This window comes from Abrus precatorius, unplaced genomic scaffold (assembly GCF_003935025.1).
Source record: "Abrus precatorius isolate BTA unplaced genomic scaffold, Abrus_2018 Scaffold11, whole genome shotgun sequence".
Taxonomy (NCBI): Eukaryota; Viridiplantae; Streptophyta; class Magnoliopsida; order Fabales; family Fabaceae; genus Abrus; species Abrus precatorius.
The window spans coordinates 15,700,800-15,719,629 of NW_020874303.1; the positions used below are offsets into that span (position 1 = coordinate 15,700,800).

General features: G+C 32.3%; 4 protein-coding genes across 5 annotated transcripts; 1 reads left to right on the forward strand and 3 right to left on the reverse strand.

Moving 5' to 3' along the window:
* Positions 1 to 401: 401 nt before the first annotated feature.
* On the reverse strand, positions 402 to 3,297 carry LOC113854914. The gene is made up of 4 exons (XM_027486248.1): positions 3,122 to 3,297; positions 2,507 to 2,600; positions 2,293 to 2,397; positions 402 to 1,128 (listed from the first exon to the last, which is right to left on the reverse strand). Exons 1-4 carry the CDS (start codon positions 3,259 to 3,261, stop codon positions 874 to 876), a joined length of 594 nt encoding a protein of 197 aa, XP_027342049.1. The 5' UTR covers positions 3,262 to 3,297; the 3' UTR covers positions 402 to 873.
* Positions 3,298 to 6,684: 3,387 nt separating this feature from the next.
* Positions 6,685 to 10,051, reverse strand: LOC113856226 (pentatricopeptide repeat-containing protein At5g04780, mitochondrial-like). The gene is made up of 2 exons (XM_027487960.1): positions 9,949 to 10,051; positions 6,685 to 9,402 (listed from the first exon to the last, which is right to left on the reverse strand). The coding sequence occupies exon 2, from the start codon at positions 9,277 to 9,279 to the stop codon at positions 7,762 to 7,764; it is 1,518 nt and encodes a 505-aa protein (XP_027343761.1). The 5' UTR covers positions 9,280 to 9,402; positions 9,949 to 10,051; the 3' UTR covers positions 6,685 to 7,761.
* A 694-nt stretch (positions 10,052 to 10,745) lies between these two features.
* On the forward strand, positions 10,746 to 12,695 carry LOC113856402 (glycylpeptide N-tetradecanoyltransferase 1-like). Its single transcript, XM_027488204.1, has 2 exons — positions 10,746 to 10,777; positions 11,386 to 12,695. The coding sequence occupies exon 2, from the start codon at positions 11,400 to 11,402 to the stop codon at positions 12,693 to 12,695; it is 1,296 nt and encodes a 431-aa protein (XP_027344005.1). The 5' UTR covers positions 10,746 to 10,777; positions 11,386 to 11,399.
* A 2,033-nt stretch (positions 12,696 to 14,728) lies between these two features.
* Positions 14,729 to 18,069, reverse strand: LOC113855014 (BTB/POZ domain-containing protein At3g09030). Of its 2 annotated transcripts, XR_003502815.1 has the most exons (3): positions 16,501 to 18,069; positions 15,932 to 16,030; positions 14,729 to 15,319 (listed from the first exon to the last, which is right to left on the reverse strand). XR_003502815.1 is itself a non-coding variant. In XM_027486429.1 (2 exons), the coding sequence occupies exon 1, from the start codon at positions 17,962 to 17,964 to the stop codon at positions 16,528 to 16,530; it is 1,437 nt and encodes a 478-aa protein (XP_027342230.1). In that variant the 5' UTR covers positions 17,965 to 18,039; the 3' UTR covers positions 14,844 to 16,030; positions 16,501 to 16,527. The 2 variants fall into 2 exon arrangements, 1 of the variants encoding a protein (XP_027342230.1); XM_027486429.1 differs by having other exon boundaries at positions 14,844 to 16,030; positions 16,501 to 18,039.
* Positions 18,070 to 18,830: the final 761 nt, after the last annotated feature.

Sequence of the window (18,830 nt, forward strand, 5' to 3'; positions counted from 1 at the left end):
CAAGCAACTATTTAACCTCTTAGAATAGAAAAGTTAGCATGGAGACTCTTATAATTTTAAATGAATTTTCACAATAAACAATTTAAAAAGATATTATTCATATACTTTATATTTTAAATTTCCCAATTATTTTACCGGGGAAAGTGACAGCAAAAAGGATATATGCTAAAGATATGAGTTTTCTACTTTGTATTTATTTTTTTGTTTTTTTTTTGGGAAAAGGAAACTTTTTACATAATTTTTAAAAATATTCATGTATTCATTTCTGATATATTTAAAGAGAGTTAAGAAAAAATATATTTAATAGATAAAGTAAAACTACTCTTAAAATGTAAATAAAATATAAAATTTATAAACCTCACTCTTAAAATCAATTCTAAATTTCACTTATACTTCATTAACGAAAACGCTAAAAAAATTGACCTTATACTATGATCAATTACAAATTTGATTTCGTTCCCCATGAATCTAAAATTACCATTTGTATTGTACAAAATTGATTTTACACGGTGCAACACTGCATAGTTAACTTATAAAGCAAAACAGGCTAAGTAGTTGGCTCCACCAAAACTTCAGAAGTCAGAACCCGAACTCCTAATCAGATAAATGGCCAGGCATTTTCATCAAGTACCAGAGTTCTTAACAGATGTTAAGTAATCTTGAATTTCTTTTACCGGTTTAATATAATTTGTTGATGACTGAACAAAATTCATGAGCTGCACTTTAGGGTGTCTATATACATTTCACAAGTTGTAGACCAATAACAATATTTGTTAGCACTGAGCGTCTGAACCTATCCATTCACAGGCAAATGATTACATGTTTGAATGAGAATGCAATCAGTAATATTTTAGTAACAGCCCTGGCCAAGAATCACTCTGCTTCAAGGGCAGCAATTTCATATCTGACTTCTTCTAGATGTTCATTTATGGCTATGACAGCATCTTGGACACCTCGAATAGCTTCCTTTAGAGCATTGTCATACTCAGCATCCGCTTCTGCCTCTTCAGTAATCTCCTGAACATGAACACACTCGTGCTCTGTTGGCTTTGTATATTTGCAATTCTCATGGCTCACCAAACGTTCAGATGGGCGACCAGCTTTCTTTAACACCTGAATTGTAGCTGTCTTTTAAAGTATAGTAATTGTCAGCAAAGACTAAACATTTGAATGAACGACAATTACATGGGTTACAAGAAGCAAAATAGTGCAATGTAAAATAATAAGGAGTTCTACTCACGAACACAATGTCGTGCAAGCAGAATAACTAGTTGATATCAGATGATCTAATCAAAATTTTTAAGATTAAACAAACTGCAAGCAACATCACCAGGGAAAGAGAGGAAAAAGTAAAAAAAATCATTCCATTGAACAAAGTAGTTATTTTTACCTTATAGGTTATAGAGTGATTGAATATACATCTGTAAAAAACTGTGTTGAGTCGAATTAGTCCAACATAGAAAACTTAAAAGATAAAACTTGAGTATGAGCAACTTAAGAAACTTCAAGTCATTCTTATAAATGTCTAAATATTGACTAGACCTTTCAGGGTTTACATTCGTTTTGTTTTTGGGTAAAACTAGCAGGGTTTAAATATACATGCAGTAGCATGTTCCAGGCGACCACACTAAAGTAGACTCACTTAAAGAGGTGTTGTCTGAATGTGCATCACGGCAGGTATTATCAGGTTGAAGAAACTAGCCTAGTCCAACCAAGAGTGCTACTGAGTGCATAAACTTCTGTTTTTTGGTCACTGAAACAGGTAGTTTGAAGCTCATGCTTTGCAGGTCCCAAAAAAGGAAAAGGGAAAGAAAAGAATCCTACGATGAACTAACCATTTAAGTTACTGAAGAGAGGCCTAACTGGTTGAGCAACTTTGGGGTTAAAGGCACATGCCACATCCTTGAGGGCATGAAACTTGAACACAAAGGTTCAGCATTCCTACAAGATGAACTGATTATGTCACTACTTGTAGTGAATTAGACAGGATTTCTGTGCTCACAACCTTAATGAAACGCTTCAACAAGTAATAACGGTTGAATAAAAGCTGGATAGACAATTGACAAGAATTTTCACATGATATCCAGATAATACACATAAACAAATTCAAAATATATATGGTTGCTTGTTTTAGTCTCATCATCAACGTCACCAAGAGAGAAGGCATAAAAAGCACAGTACAAGAAGACAAATCCATAAAAAAGGAATACAAGTTTCCTGAATCAATACAAACACTGAAATTTGTTTTCAGTAGAGGAACTTTCCTATTCTTAAACTAAAACAGATACATACCAGATGCAGTTTCTGCTTTTCTTGATCTTGAACAGCTCTAAGGAGTTGTGCTAGATCGACTCGACAGTAATCAGGGCCCCGGAATAGTGACTCCATTTCAAGGACCTATGCTAAATCAGAAAAAGGGGGGAAAAGTTAAACAAATACAGTAAAATTAAACAAAAGGCCATTTTTATTTTAAAAAACAATAATGTTTGGGGATCATGCGTCAAACTTTTTTCGAGCAATCATTAAACTCTATTGTGATTTCACTGCAAAGCTGCTTATAAGCCAATTCTCCCCCAGAAGCCATGTAGTCAGAAAACCCCCTGCCAAGTTAGATATCATACCAAAGCGTCAAATTAGGAAACACTACAGTGACACTTTCCAATGTATTAAACAATTAGTGGAAAAAAGTAACATTGACACGCTGTGGTATGAATTTTCATGATAGAAGAAAAGGCGCATGTCTAGCATCATTCCTTCACATATATGCATCACAAAGCCAAAGAAAAATTAATTTCCACATAAAAAAATTATAAAAAAAATTGAATATCTAGGATTTGTGAAATTTACTAATATTTGTGGACATCAATTACATATTATGGAATCCTTTTCAAATAACATAAAATAAAATTAAAAAAAAATTTGGGTTCACTTCCCTGTGTCAATATCACTTTCTTTTTATTTGCGTGAAGCTCACATGTGAACCCTAAAGTATCGATATCACTGATATTGATGAAAGCCGTGGATTGAAATAACTCGTGCAAAAGAGATACAATCATAAAGAAAAAAAAAACATTTATTTTAGCGAAATCCAAACCAAGCCTTGTGCACGAAACTAATTAACCTTTTGAGCTTGGAATATGCTTCGGCCCTTCGTTGCTGAATTTGAAGGAAACCACGAAGCAAAACAATGATTTTTTTTGGATCAATCTCCATTGTTTCTTTAATCGAAACCTTCTTCTCGAAATCAAAATCTTCTTCCATCGCCTGCTGAGATGTTTCACGTTTCTTCTTCTTCACTAATCTCATTTTCTTACCTGCAGCGACTTTTTTATACCATCAACTTAATGTCGTATTTTACTCTTTTTTTATTATTATATTTTCAATGCTTGATAAATTATTATTATTATTATTATTATTATTACTAATAATAACAATAATAAAAACTAAATGAAATAAAAACATTAATCATATATTTGTTTAGCTAAAATTATCTAAAGAGCCTTTCTAGAATTAACTTCCAAATTAACATTTAAAAAATCTAGTCATAATTAATTGTAAACCAAGAAAAATGGTCTAAAGTTAAGTATCAATAGAACATAATCTCACTTTATACAAAATTGCTTGTCATTCCACTAAGGAGACCCCCACAGGTTGTTGTACTCTTTCTAGCTAATATAAAATCATCGACATTTAATTTCAACTAACATAAAATCGCAGATCAAGTTTTTCAAATTGTTATGCCAAAAATAAAATTCCAATCATTATGATTATTAATCATGTTAAGAAACCATATTAAACTTAATTCAATTACTTAGACTACTTGAGAAATTAAATAGTCCTAGACTTCAAATGCATAAAAAAAATCATTTAATACATGCATGATGGATTCTGGTTGCAAAATGACACCTAGGTCATATATCAAAATCAAATATACCTCAATGTTGTTATTTTTCATTTGTTAATAATTTATCATGAGCGATTCATAAGAGTAATTTAATTTTTGGAGGTCTAAGCCAATTTTACGTCAATTTAAAACAGTCAAACGCTTGACTAACAGAGCATTGGTCTTTGTATGGCATAGTATAGGCAAATTTAATAGAAAATAGTTAAAAGGCCACACAATAGCATAACTTACAGCCCCATAATTCGGGGGATAAAAGTACCTATACGTATACAAATACGAGGAGGTAGAACAAGTTTAATTTTATTCCAATTTCACCCCTTTGAGAATGCAAATAAACCTACTAGAAGATCATAAATTATATATGCAAAAAACATACAACATGAAGGTTAAGATTTCCAATTCCACAAACCTAGCTATTTGTCCAGAGTTAAGCAAATATCTCATCCTTGATATCCATTCCATACACTTGTAATTAGATATCTTTTTTCTATTTTTGCGCAATATTAATGAATTTTCAATCTTAAACCTATTTTTCACTTGAAGAGTTTAAGACTATAAACTTTTGACCCAATTTCATAAGGCAGGTAACGTTGAGATTATGAATTTTATTAATTTCTCACACACAAATAAATGCATTAATTTAGTTTGTAAAATATAAATATCAATACTCATCGGATGAAATTGAATAAAAATCGCTTTAGAAACCATAGATAAAAACTTTGCTTTTCATAAAATTTGAAAATATAAAAATACTTAGATAGAGTCAAAACCAACAAATTTTTTTAAAAATATTATAAAATAATATCTTCTATTTTTTTATTTAAAATATTTTTTTATTTTAGAAAGATTAGATGGAAAAATTACGCCATTTAATTTCGATATAAATGACTTTGTTGTTATATTATGCAGTGATGGCCATGTTTAGGATACAAAATTAATGCAATTTTTTTTACTCTCAATTGTATTTTTAGTGGGGTTTTATTTAATTTATTTATAATATTTATTAATTTTTTTAAAAAAAAATTACTCTTTTCGTCCCTTAACTTTAGAGTAAAATTTACTTTCGTCTTTTAACTTTTTTTAGTTTATTTTAGTCCTCTAACTTTTAAAAAAAAATTTAAACAGGTCTTTTTTCGTTGAAGACTTTGACTCTATTAAAAAGTTTTGTCATTTTTTTGTTGAAAACTTTGACTCTGTTAGAAAGTTTTGTCATTTTGTGCTACGAGTACTATATGTTATTATTCATCGTCTTTTTTCTCAGATCTTCGATCTTATTTTAAACAATTTTTCTTCTTTCTTTTCTCTTTCATCTTCATATTTTTATACTCAAAATTCTATCTTCTTATCATTAGCACCAAGTACTCACTCCCAAATCTCAAACCATAAACAAATTAAATTTCTAAATACTCATTTTCTATCTTTGGCGGTCTATGTTTATTTTCATATTATATTTTAAGCTTCTAGAACACAATATTTTTGTTAATGAAGGCTTGGAAGGTCAAGGTAGCATGAAAAATTAATAAAATGAAAAATGAGAATTTGTGTTCAAATATATTGGAAATGAAAAATGAGTATTAAAAAGTTAGGTTATTTATGATTTGGAATTTGAGGGTAGATGCTTGGTGTTAGTGGTAAAAAGATGAAGTTTTGAGTGTAAGAAAATGAAGATGAAACGGAGAAAGAAGAAGAAAAACTATCAAAAACTAGATCAAAGATCTGAGGAAGAAGACGATGAACATTAACACATAGTACATGTGGCACAAAATAATAAAACTTTCTAACAAAATTAGGAGTTAGGGTCTTTAATGAAAAAGAACATATTTAAATTTTTTTTATAAGTTAAAAGACTAAAATGAACTAATAAAAAGTTAAAGAACAAAAATTAATTTTAACTTAGAATTAAAGAATGAAAAGAGTAATTTTATCTTTTTTAAATAGTAACTTTTTAAATTATTCCAAACATACTTTTAATCCTTCTAATTTAAACTCAATGTAATTTTGATATTTCAATTCTTCATGCCAATTAAATTATTCTATTTTTAAAATTAAAAGAATTTGTTTAGATTGTTAACTTTTTAGGTCTAAATCTTAAAAGTTAGACAAAAAATGGTAAAAGGAACAAAATACAAAAAAATATATATATATTTTTAACTACATTACAACATAATTTTATACTCATGACAATCGACATGTATGAAGGAATAATTGACAATTTAGATGAATATTTATTTTCTTTCATTGCATTATTATATTATATTTATTGTGTATTTTAAAATATATTTAAATTTCCAACAACAAAGGTATTTATCATTTTTAATAAAATAAAAATTGAAAAACTAATTTAAAAATCAAAGCAATTGAATGTTGGAATAACTTTGTCATTCCCTAAATTGATCAAATTCAAACTACATACATGATGCGTATCAAACCCACTCACCGCGGTTTGTACCACAAGACCATCCCCACTTAGTCCTGACAAAACAAGATTTAATAGAATAAACATGTTTAACACTCAAGTAGCACACTTGTAATGCAGAATTGGATATATGGTATAAACAGTGTGCATACCATGTCCTAAACAATATTTGTTTTGATTTCACCTGTAAATTTGATTCCCATGCAGGTTTTTACTACAGCATTATTTGGTTTCTCTTGCAGCTTTACATGAATGCTGAAATATTTAGGATATAATTTTGTCTAACGAGATGCATAATTGGTTTAAATGGACAAATGAAAGATACAATATTTGATTAACAACAATATGAATGAAGTCGGGATAAAAATAAGGGAGTCTCTAATATTTTTAAAACATTTATTGTTTTACAAAAATGTAATCTAGTTCTAAGTTTATTCTTATGTAGGCCTTTTGCATCAAATAAAGTAGTGATAAAAAAAATAATAATTGAACTATATGTACCTATTTTTGTTTTACAAAATTCACACCATATTTTTCTAGATACATTGACGTTTTATACTATGTTCATCATGTATTGACTTTGTATAAGATTTTATAGTGGGCACAGATCACTAACTAGTAGTCACTTGGTCCAGGGAAGGACACCTAACCCTGTGGATCAGGCATGGCACATTCCAATTCAGTTTGATTCTAGTAGGCTCTTGCCATGCTCCCTAACATCACCTAATAGCATGATGTCACTGAAATGGTAATACCCCCTAGTCAAAATATACTTACTCCTATAAATAGCAGGGGACAAACCCTCTTGGATATGAAATTCTACTTGTACAAAATCCTAGTCAAAATTATTACTCACTTAGAGTGTTTCTTGATGCAAGAACACCCTCTGTCGCATCAGAACAATCTAGCGACCACCGTGAGGTACGACCTCAAAATAGTACCAGCCATCGTCCGAGGTACAACAACAGAACAACTATGCATCGTGTTCCTTCTGGGTCCAGGCCTACCATGACTAGAGAAGGCAAAAACAAATGTTTTATAAGCACATGCATTCAGAAACTCAGCAAAACAGCAGCGATAACAAAAGGAAGTTCCAAATACCCTTGATTGTTTTTTCACTTTTCTATTCATGTTAGACTTGTTCTCCGAGATTGCTTTCTTAGGCTGTTTTATTATGGAATTGGTCCACTTTGAAGTTGTAGCCTTGATTTGGTGTATCAGAGCAAAGCAACAGATGGTAGGCCATTTGAGTGTTCAAGCTATTACCAAATAGTAAGATTTGAAGGTGAATGAGGTTGATGCGGTGCTACTACTGGTCATATAATCCAAAACTTATACTTGTGTGGGTCATTTCCTTTAAAGGAGGTGACTTAAATTTTTGGAACATGACTCTTATGCTGAGCCTTTCTTGGCCCTAAACAGGTGAACTGCCTCTAATGCTCTACAAACCCACGATGAAGGCATGATCATCATGTAGCATATTTGATACTATCAAATCATTAGTCAACAATCGAGTATTGCTAATTTGATATATTATTTTGCAAATCATCCGAGCTAGTGGATGAGATAGGTCCCCTTGATAGAACTTATGAGTTCTTCCAGCAATATTGATCCAGCTACAACCGGCACTTTTAACCAAACCCAAATCTCTCATTTTTGCTCTAACAGTTGAGAGACCATTGAGCATGCCATGAGATTGATAAATACCACACAAAGCTATATAGTTGCTAGCATTATTTGGTTCTAATTGGAATAGCCGATGAGCTGCAATTTCTCCAACTTCAACATTCTTGTGCGTTACACAACCAGCAAGAAGGGCACCCCACATGCTTCCTGTTGCTGATGATTTCATGCTTTCCAACAATTGAAGTGCTTCCGCAAGATACCCACAGCGGCTCAAAAGGTCCACCATACAAGCATAATGCTCAACAGTAGGCTCAAATCCGTAGTGTGAACGAATTGAGCTGAAAATGTGCTTGCCTTGATCTATCAGACCTGAGTGGCTGCAACTGGCCAAGATTGCTGTGAGTGTGACCGGGCTCGGCTTAAGCCCTTTATCTACCATCTTCTTAAACAGCAAAAGAGATTCCTCCCCCATTCCATGTACCCCATAACAAGATATCATGGTGGTCCATGTGACCAGATTCATGTAGTGCATGGTCCTGAAAACCTTTTCTGAATCATTCAAGCATCCACATTTGCCATACATATCGATCAATGCATTCCCAATAGCAGAATCTGCATCAAAACCAAAACTTCTCACTACATACCCATGAACTTCTCTCACTTTCAACAAGTCTCCTTTATTTCCACAAGCATTCAAAATGCTAGGAAGAGTCATGAAATCCACCCGCATCATCCCATTCAAACTTGACATTTCCCTGAAACAACACATAGCATCCGAATACAAGCTGGCCCTACCATACCCCGATATCATCAAATTCCATGAAACAGAATCCTTACATAACATGCTAGAAAACACACAACACGCCTGAGGCAATGCCCCAAATTTAACATAAAACTCAAGCATAGAATTTGCCACAACAACATATCCTTCATACCCAAGCCTTATCACCAAACCATGACACATATTTCCAATGCAATCATCGTCTACTCCTATAGAAACCTTGAACAATGGGGGCAAGGTATAATGATCTGGCCTGAGGCCGTAGCATTTGAACTCTCGAAAAATTGTTAAGGCATCAAAATACACGCATCTCTGGGCATAGGAGGCAATCATGATGTTCCATGAATACTTGTTTTTTCTGTCAAGCATTTTATCAAACATTTTGCGAGAATCACAAAGAAAGCCCAATTTAGAGTACGCTAGCAAGAGGTCAGTTTCAAGTGTGGTGTTGGGAAGCAAACCTTGGACAATACTTTGGGCATGGCATTGCAAGGCAACAGAATGTGCCACACAACTTCGAAGCAGAAACGACAATTTTTTCCTAGTCTCCATAATGGTTTAAATCACCGTTGATGGCATTGCAGTGATTAATCCAGATCAGATTTATCATTTATAAATATACCTTCTAAGTGTCAAGTGTTTATGAGAAGAGAGAAACCTCCAAGAAGCTCGTGCCTGCAATGAATGGAGCAACAATCAACAGAACAGTATATCAACTGAAAACAATCTTTATTTTATAACTAGACAGCCAAATTTAACAATTAATGTATAAAGATAAATTTAAACAAACTCATTTGAAATGGGAAAGGAATAAAACTTCACACACTTCATTCAATTTCATGTTTGAAATTACTTGAAGTATGCATAATAGAAAATTGTAGGAAACACATCAGGGTAAAATACTAGCTTGAAAACATTAGAAGCCATTTAGAAAACGTCCTTGCATGTAACAGTGAGTCATACACAAAGGAAAAAAAAATGGTAATCATGATTTACACTATCACATTAGTTCAGGCATTTCATCAAACAGATGGTAGGTAAGTTCGTTAAATCCCCAAAGTCCTCACAAGTCACAAGGCATCAACGGCACCACAAGTAAACATCGATTACAATTTTTTTTGTTAAATTTATGATATAAATTATTATTTTAAAAAATTAAATAATTTAAATATAAATTATCAATAGCGTCAGATCAAAAATTAAAGTGAGAGAATGGATTACCGTAAGGTGTGAAGGTAGTGTTTGGCGGCAAAGGTCGTTTCAGATAGCAACCGAAAGAATATTGCGAAAACGTGTCACGGTGTCAGGAATAAAGAGCCTAATTGTTTCAAGTTGGGCAAAATTATTCATGTACCGGTAAATATATCATTCCCAAATATGTTACATTTTTCTAAACAAATTCCTAAGTTTAGTTGATTTTTTTTTTTTAAAAATGTATCGTTTTCTTATTTTATGCAGTTTGCATTCTCACAATAAGGAGTGAATATTTTAGGTAAATGTTAATCTGTAGTTAAGAAATTAAAAATAATTTTTTTCATTAAAACAATCTCACTATAATTTCAAAATTATTCACAGACTTTTTAATTTTTGATTTCTCACCAAACATCCTAAAGTCAATAACAAGACACTAATTTATATCGTCATGAATTATTAAATGCTGTTATATAAGTGATGGGGATGAGCTAGTGTCCCATGTCTTGTATTGTAACTCAACAAATTCCATTCTTACTTATGAAACATTTTCGTAAATATTAAAATACATGAACTTTAATTTATTTAAAAATAAATTTTTAATAATGGTATTTCTGAAATAATATTTTTGGAAATTTAGCTACATATATTTAAAAATATTGGAATTAAACACTTAAGAATCAATTAATAAAAAGAAAGCTTAGATTCCTCTTGCACTAACATGTAAGGAGACCCCTTTTAATATTCTTCCAAAGCTTAGATTCCTCCATTGCCTTGCTTCTAAACTCTTAACACCTCTTCTTCAACAAACCCGAGCTTTAGTTTATATTGTTCAGCTTCTTTAGAACTGCAATCCGAGGTAAATCTCTTTTTTGGTTTAAAGAACCTTTATTTTTCTTATTTTCTGTTGGTTCAAAAGTAAATGGAATTGTATAATAGTGATATTATAATATTAATGGTACACCTTCGGTACAGTTTTTTTTTTTTTTTTTTTTTGGTAATATTGAGCACTTGAAGGAAATTTTCTATAGTTTATAGAGATCAAAACTTATATAATAGTTTGGCTATTATTCTTTTAAATGATTTTTTTTTTGTGACTATAATAAGAATTAAAGGGAAGGTCTGGTTTGGATTGAAATTTCAACACCTCAAATATTGTTATCTCAGACATATGGGTTAGTTTTCTTTTTTTACTTTTCCTCCTAAGAGACATAGTTCTAAAATTTTAGCAGCAGGTCAATGGAAAAACTGTACCTTTTACATCAAGAAGAATGCCATCAACTACTCTTTAATACACTTATTATAATTGGTAAGTTTTTTAAAATAGTATGTATCTAAGTGATTTTTCAAAATTGATCAACTTATGAGGCAAGTGTGTTAAGTGTGCTCAAGAGTATGTCTTAAATAGTGTGTACTTCTGCTTCCATCAAATATATTTATTGATAAAGCAGATATGTTGTCTTTCAGGGGAAACTTTTCAAATGGTTGATAGCAATGATTCTTATGGATCCCCAGAAGAAACTAAAAATCCCATCCCAGATGGGAATGCACCTTCTGAAATTGATCTTGAGCTAGCTCAAAATGGTCAAGAATCTCTCCCTCTTGAAAAAAGGCATAGATTTTGGGAAACACAACCAGTGGGGCAATACAAAGATGTTGGAGACCCAAGTTTGCCAGAAGGCCCTATTGAACCTCTAACCCCTTTATCGGAGATCCAACAAGAACCTTACAGCCTTCCTCACCTCTATGAATGGGTCACTTGTGACATCAACTCTGAAGAGATGTGCAATGAGGTTTATACCCTTCTTGCAAATAACTATGTTGAGGATAATGAGAACATGTTCAGATTTAACTACTCAAAAGAATTTCTAAGGTGGGCTTTGCAGCCTCCTGGTTATTTTAGAAGTTGGCACATTGGTGTTTGTGTTAAGAGTTCCAAGAAGTTGGTTGCCTTCATAACAGGCATTCCGGTTAGAATCCGAGTTCGAGATGAGGTTGTTAACATGGCAGAGGTTAATTTTTTATGTGTTCATAAGAAGCTTAGATCAAAGAGGCTTGCCCCAGTGATGATCAAAGAAGTGACAAGGAGGGTGCACTTGGAGAATATGTGGCAGGCAGCATATACTGCAGGAGTGGTTCTTCCTACTCCAATAGCAACTTGCCAATATTGGCATAGGTCTTTAAATCCTAAGAAACTAATTGATGTTGGTTTCTCTAGGCTTGGGGCAAGAATGACAATGAGCAGAACAATAAGGCTTTACAAGCTACCAGAGTCAATAGTTACCCCAGGGTTTAGGAAGATGAAAATCCATGATGTTCCTGCAGTGACTAGGTTGCTTAGGAATCACTTGAGTCAGTTTGTTGTTGCTCCTGAATTCGATGAAAATGATGTGGGGCATTGGCTTCTTCCAGAGGAGAATGTTGTTGATAGTTTTGTGGTTGAATGTTTTGAAACTCTTGAGATCACTGACTTTGTCAGCTTTTACACACTTCCTTCTACTATCCTTGGCAACCAAAGTTATTCAACTTTGAAAGCGGCTTATTCCTTTTATAATGTGTCAACAAAGACCCCTTTTCCTCAGCTGATGAATGATGCTCTTATTGTGGCAAAACAAAAGGACTATGATGTTTTTAATGCATTGGATGTCATGCAGAATGAATCTTTCTTGAAGCATCTGAAGTTTGGACCAGGGGATGGTAAACTTCACTATTATCTTTACAACTACCGATTAAGGGAAGCACTGAAGCCATCAGAACTTGGGCTTGTGCTGTTGTAGTCCAAATTTTGGAATTTAATTATGGTATGAATGGATTTAGAAATCAAAATGGTTTTGTTGGTGGACTTTGTATGGTTTCATATGTAGTATGCAGGGGGGATCCATAATTATACCTTATATTATGCTTTACCTTTTGAAATAAATAAGTTATGCTTATATTGGTGTTTGAGGGTCAAAGATGGCAACTGGTAGAAATTTGTAGTTCTTTCCCCGTGTATATTGAATGGTACCTCTTTTTGAAGCTTACATGCTTGCTTTTTAACGTTATTTTAAGTAAAGCATGTGATCATGAGCTCCTCGAGTTCAATATCGGTTGCTATATCAGTGGATTTTGACCATATATTGGTGCATGGGAAAGGTTAACAGAACTTGCTGAAGCTTCCATTCCAGGTGTCTTTCTAACATTATCTTAAATTTTTAAAATAAAGTATTAAATTGAACGTGTTTATTTTTTAAATAATTAATATAGTTAGTTAGTTGATAATGTAATTTAGAATTATTATGGTAATTAGTTAATAGTCTACGCAGTGTGTGAGAGGTTTTTGTTTTTGTTTTAAATAAAATATTATGTGTACAAGTTTAATTATTTAAGGATTAAACATTTTAATATATAAACATTATAATACAGCATTCTATGTCTCATATATATTATAAGTTTAAAGTTTAAACTTTAATGAGTTGTCTACCTTATTTACTGCAAGATATTAAACTCATAAATTTTATTTTTATCTTGTAAGTTATGATTGTATTATACGATTATTTTTGCATTAATATAAAATATATATATATATATATATATATTTAAATATGATCCTTTAGTCTCCTAAAAATTTATAATTTTTTTATTTTATCTATATTTTTCTTTTTTTTTCTAAATAAGTTCTCTAAAAATAATTTTTCTTTTTCATAAGTTTCTGTATTAATAATTTATTATTTTTTAAATATCTATATATGAAATATCGAACTTAACTCATGTACACATAAAATTATTATGGATGATAACGTAATATCTGCAATTCATTTTCAGAAAGTTAGTCTTAATCAACTCAGATGTTATATAAACAAATAATAAAACAACTTAATAAATTATTAGTAGAGAAATCAAATAAAAATAAAAAATAATTTAAGGGACTAGATTTAAAAAAATAAAAAAATGTACCAAATAAAAAAGAATCATAAATTTTTGAAAACCTAAAATCTTATTGAATAAACTACCATTTCATTGCCGTCTTTATTATTTCTAAGATTCAACAAAATAGTTCATAAATTAAGCAAAATGTCACATTGATCCCTAATGTATGCAATCTTTTAAATCAAGCAAAATATCATTTTAATCATCATCGAATACAATTACCAATTATTTTAATTTATATCATTACTTAAATATTACTCTTTCTAATCTTTTTTATAAAAAATAAAATTAAATATTTTTTTAATCCTAATTATAAAAAACATATAATATATTTAAGATGTATTAATTATTAAAAAAATTTATACTTTTTTTTAAATGTATATTTACAAAGCAATAACTATGCCAACTACGTTATTTAATATCATAAGTATTTTAAAATAAAATTTATAGTTATAAAAATATAACTAAATTAATTATTTTTCTTAATCTTAATAATTTAATCTTTTATTTTTTATAAATAAAGCCAAAGAAAATAGTTATTCTAAAAAAAAAAAAAGCTAACTTAACATGTTAAGAATTAGCTAACCATGATACATGACAATTAATGAAAGTGATATAACTCAATTTTTTTTTTATCAAAGAGTGTCAAAACAACTAAAGTTTAAGTGTTATTAGAGACTAAACTAATTAACAATTATATATATAAATATTAAACTAAAATAATTAAACAAAAAAAATTAATTATTGTATTCATTAAACACTAAAATAACATTTTATTTAATTTAAGAACTATTTTAATGAATTTTAAAAATAATAAAGACCAAAATAATAGTTTACTCTAATCTTATTTAAGCATAAATGAGATAAAAATATCACTATTATCAAACAACAATGAAACTATATATAAAAAAGGAATATAATATGGTATTTCTTTCTTATTAATAACAGTTTATATTTTATTGCATTAAAAATAAAATTAAAAGATTAATTATAACATGGTAGTAAAATTTTTATATGCTAAATAAATTATCTATTTTGGGCTTAAACAGTAGTCTACATACTAATCTAATATCCATTGAAGATAAGTAAAAAACTGTCACTCTAAATGATTTTCTTGTGCATGAATTGATGTGAAAGACAATCAATATATAGTACAAATTGGTCAGTAAATAAATTTTTTTCTTCTTGTTTCATTGTGACGAGAATAATAGGAGCACGAGAAAGGACATGCTCAGCAGATAGTTGGGGTTGAGGATCACGGATGAAGGCAAGCTTGTAGTGGGGTTTGTTGCAAAACTATGTGTTATCTTCTTACCACTCATAACTTCACACAATATCAACGATTTATCAGCAGCAGATACAAGAATTCGATCGCCATACTTTGTCTAACAGATACTGGTTATGGGAGAAGAACACTCATCATCGAGAAGCATTTTAGCAATGCCCCTGGTTTCAAAATCCCAAATAACACAATTTCCATCATTGCACCTAGCTGATTCAGTTGAGCAAATCAAGAGCAAAACTGAGAAAATTGATACCGTAGAATGACTCCAGTAAACATTTCATAACAGTTCAACAATATGTTGCTACAATATTTACCCAACCCAAATTTGAACAAATAGCACACGGCATGGAAACAATTGATGCTTCAAGAAACGAAGCACCCAGAAAAATCAGAAAGAAATCCATTTGTAATATTTTCTCTTGAAATCTTATCCCAAAAGGAAAGAAAAACGTCGAAGTAAAATAAAAAATCAGAATTTTTTCAAAATTTAAACTTAGCATGCTAGAACCCTAAAATTCCACATAAACCCCACACTGAAAACTGCCAGAAACACCCTATATACACAATCCATGTAAAAACAACGCCCTTTTCTTAGCTGGGTCTTCATGGAAAAAGGGATTTAGTCACTAAAGGTTGCTACTTCAACATTAAAATCGATAAAAGCATAAAAATCAGTTTTTACCACACCCCATTTTCTAAAACCAAATTATTAGCACAAACATGACTACACAAAATCAAAAGACAAAAACTTTGCGGCATAAAATTGCGTGCATCAAAAGAGAAAGAGCGCCACACCAAACGAGAAAGGTTAACACTTACCAGCAAGAAGGGTACCACAACGATTGAAGGCATTACATTTCATACAGCCATGTTCCAAGTACTCCTCTATCACTTCTGGGAAATCTCCATCCAATGGACCTTCAACAACACCGTGCACACCACAATGTCAGACAAAAACAAAAGAAAAAGAAAAAGAAAAGACAAACTATATTGATCTGAAGCTTGCATCACAAAATTAAACTAAATTGCCATAGTGGAAGGAAGTTTATGGATGGAAGAAAAGGAGCATTCTCTAGAAGAAAGGGATTTGACAATAGTATAATAATAATATATTAAATCGACATGGTTTACAACACGAGGGAAAAAATAAAGACTACAATATAGCATTAATTGTAAAATCAAGAAAAAAGTTTGCATTAAGAATAATGTATACACTTTGCCCCTAAATGTTAAATGATGATCAACATTATCATGACAGGCAAAAATAGCGAAATTAATAAAGAAAAAATGACAAAAGTATCACTGACAATCTTTCTCCTGAAAGAAAGTTGAAGACACAAAATCAGAGCTTCAACCAATTCCATAGTTTTTCAAGGAGAAAACCCTACCTAAGTAAAGCTCTGCCCATTCCTGTTTCACAAAACGGAAATGGCCCCAGAAGAAAGAGAGCTCTCCCACACTTGAATTCCTTCAATATCTTCTCTACTAACAAACAACCTATTCCCACCACCTTCAATCTTCTTTATAATTCCTCTCTCGGAATCCTCTCTCTTATCCACAAAATTCCTCCTATAAAACCATTCAGCATCACTTTCAGTTGCAACACCAACGCGCTCACTTTTCCCCTCATGCACCCTTGACCAGACCTCTAACTCTCCATCTCTAGCCACAAACACTTGCCCCATATAACAATGCAACAAACTCTGTTTCCCCTCTCCACTATAACTCACCAAGCTAGGATTCTTCTCCTTCAAATAAATCCAAGGATCATCCTTCAAAAACCGCATATCAGCCATAGCCAAATCCCCAGACTTAGAACACAGCTTGAATAATAACAACCCTTCCACGTCAGCATCCACATCCGCAAACGAATCCCCGAACCTACTACTCCGTCCTGAACCAGGCTCGTTCGTCTCCCAAACAACTTCGCCGGACCTCCAGTCCCACAACCGTACATAACCGGAGTATCCAAACGCCCCGCCAGTCACCGCGCTTCCGAGGAGAATTCCGGTCTCCGGAATCCACGTCAGCTTCCCGGGAACCATGTTTTTCGCCTGGTTCCCCGATTGCCGAGCAAACTGCGACACGATCTGAAGCTTCTCCTTATCCACCTGGAGGATGCAATTCTCCTTGTGCGGGCAATCGAACGAAGCGTACACGAAACTTTCCGAAGCGGTTACGGCGTTGACGCACGCCTTGAAAATCCGAGGATCTGAAGGATCGCTCCAATGGATCGATCCGACGTGGCGACTGCCGGAGAAGTTGTAGAAGTGGAGTCCAGCGTCGGATTCCGATCCGACAGCGGCGATCTCTGGCCATACCCTGCAGATCGAGTCGATCTCGTCTAGATGCGTGCGGATGGTGCCGGCATGGATGAGGTTGTGGTCGTAGCTAGAGATCTGACCGCCGTGGGCGATCCAGACGGCGCCGTTGTTGGCGGCGGAGAAGGTGGACGGGAGACCTTCGGATGCCGGACGGACGGAGCCGACGACGGCAGCGTCAATGCCGGAGAACGATGGTGGAGCGGTGGCGGAGCGGAGGTGGGAGTCGATGCCGTAGAAGAGAGCCTCGTCGGCGAGTTCTTGTTTGGTGAAGCGGTGCGCCGTGGAGGGAAGGTGGTTGGTGCGGAGGAGAGAGAGGAGGACAGAGAATATTTCGGGGTCGCGGTCTATGAAAACCGGGTTGGGGTCGTTGGAGCGGCGGTTGGAGAGGGCGAAGAGAAGCGAGTCTGGACCGCCGGAGCGCAAGGTTGAAATGGTAGTGTCGAAGAGCTTTCCACCTACGTTGAGCTTGATGCGGGCGCTCGTGTGAGAATCAGCTGTGGCATGGTAACTGCTCTCTTCTTCCATCATGCAACCACAACAACAACAACGCGTCTTCCTTCTGCCCACACGATCTTCTTCCCGTTTTGATCATTTTTCCTTTTTTGTTTTTTTTCCCTTATCCATCCATCTGGTCAGGTCTGGCGTATTACTGAAAATTATTAATAATTCATTCCCTTATTTCATACGTCAAAATTTCGTTCTCTTTTGTTTTCAATTTTTCATTTTATCTCTCTAAATGTAACAAATATTTATTTAATTCCTTATTTTAAAAGAACTAAATGAAAATGTTGTAATATATATAAAAATAAATGAAAATTTCATACATAATATAATGGTTATAATAAATACATGTTATATTAATAGCTATTTTTTTTTTATTATTATATAATTCTTAGATGATAATCTATATTTTCTTACAAAACAGGCTTAATAAATATAATACATCAAAATATTACGCTTAAATCATAATTTGTAAGAAACCAAAATTTTATTTAAATAAAAAATATATAAATATATCAAAGATAAAAATATTATTATTATTAAGTGAAACTACATATAAATAAGAAATATAGTATGATATTTTTTTATTAGTAACAAAAATTATATTTTATTGCATAAAAATTAAAATTAAAAAATTCATTGTTAGGAATCCAACTTAAATGCAACAAGCTTTGAAAAAACTAGTTATGGAACCCGAGTGAAAAAAAAGCAATTTGGAACCGTAAAATAAAGTTCAAGAAGGAACCATAAATAAAATTATGATCTTATTTACTCAAGTCTAAATAGATGAAAACTCAAAATATAAATATAAATAAAAGAATTAGTTTAATAAAAAATAAAAAATAATTTTTAAAATTTTCTGTTAATTAAGAATATGTTTAAATTTAAATATT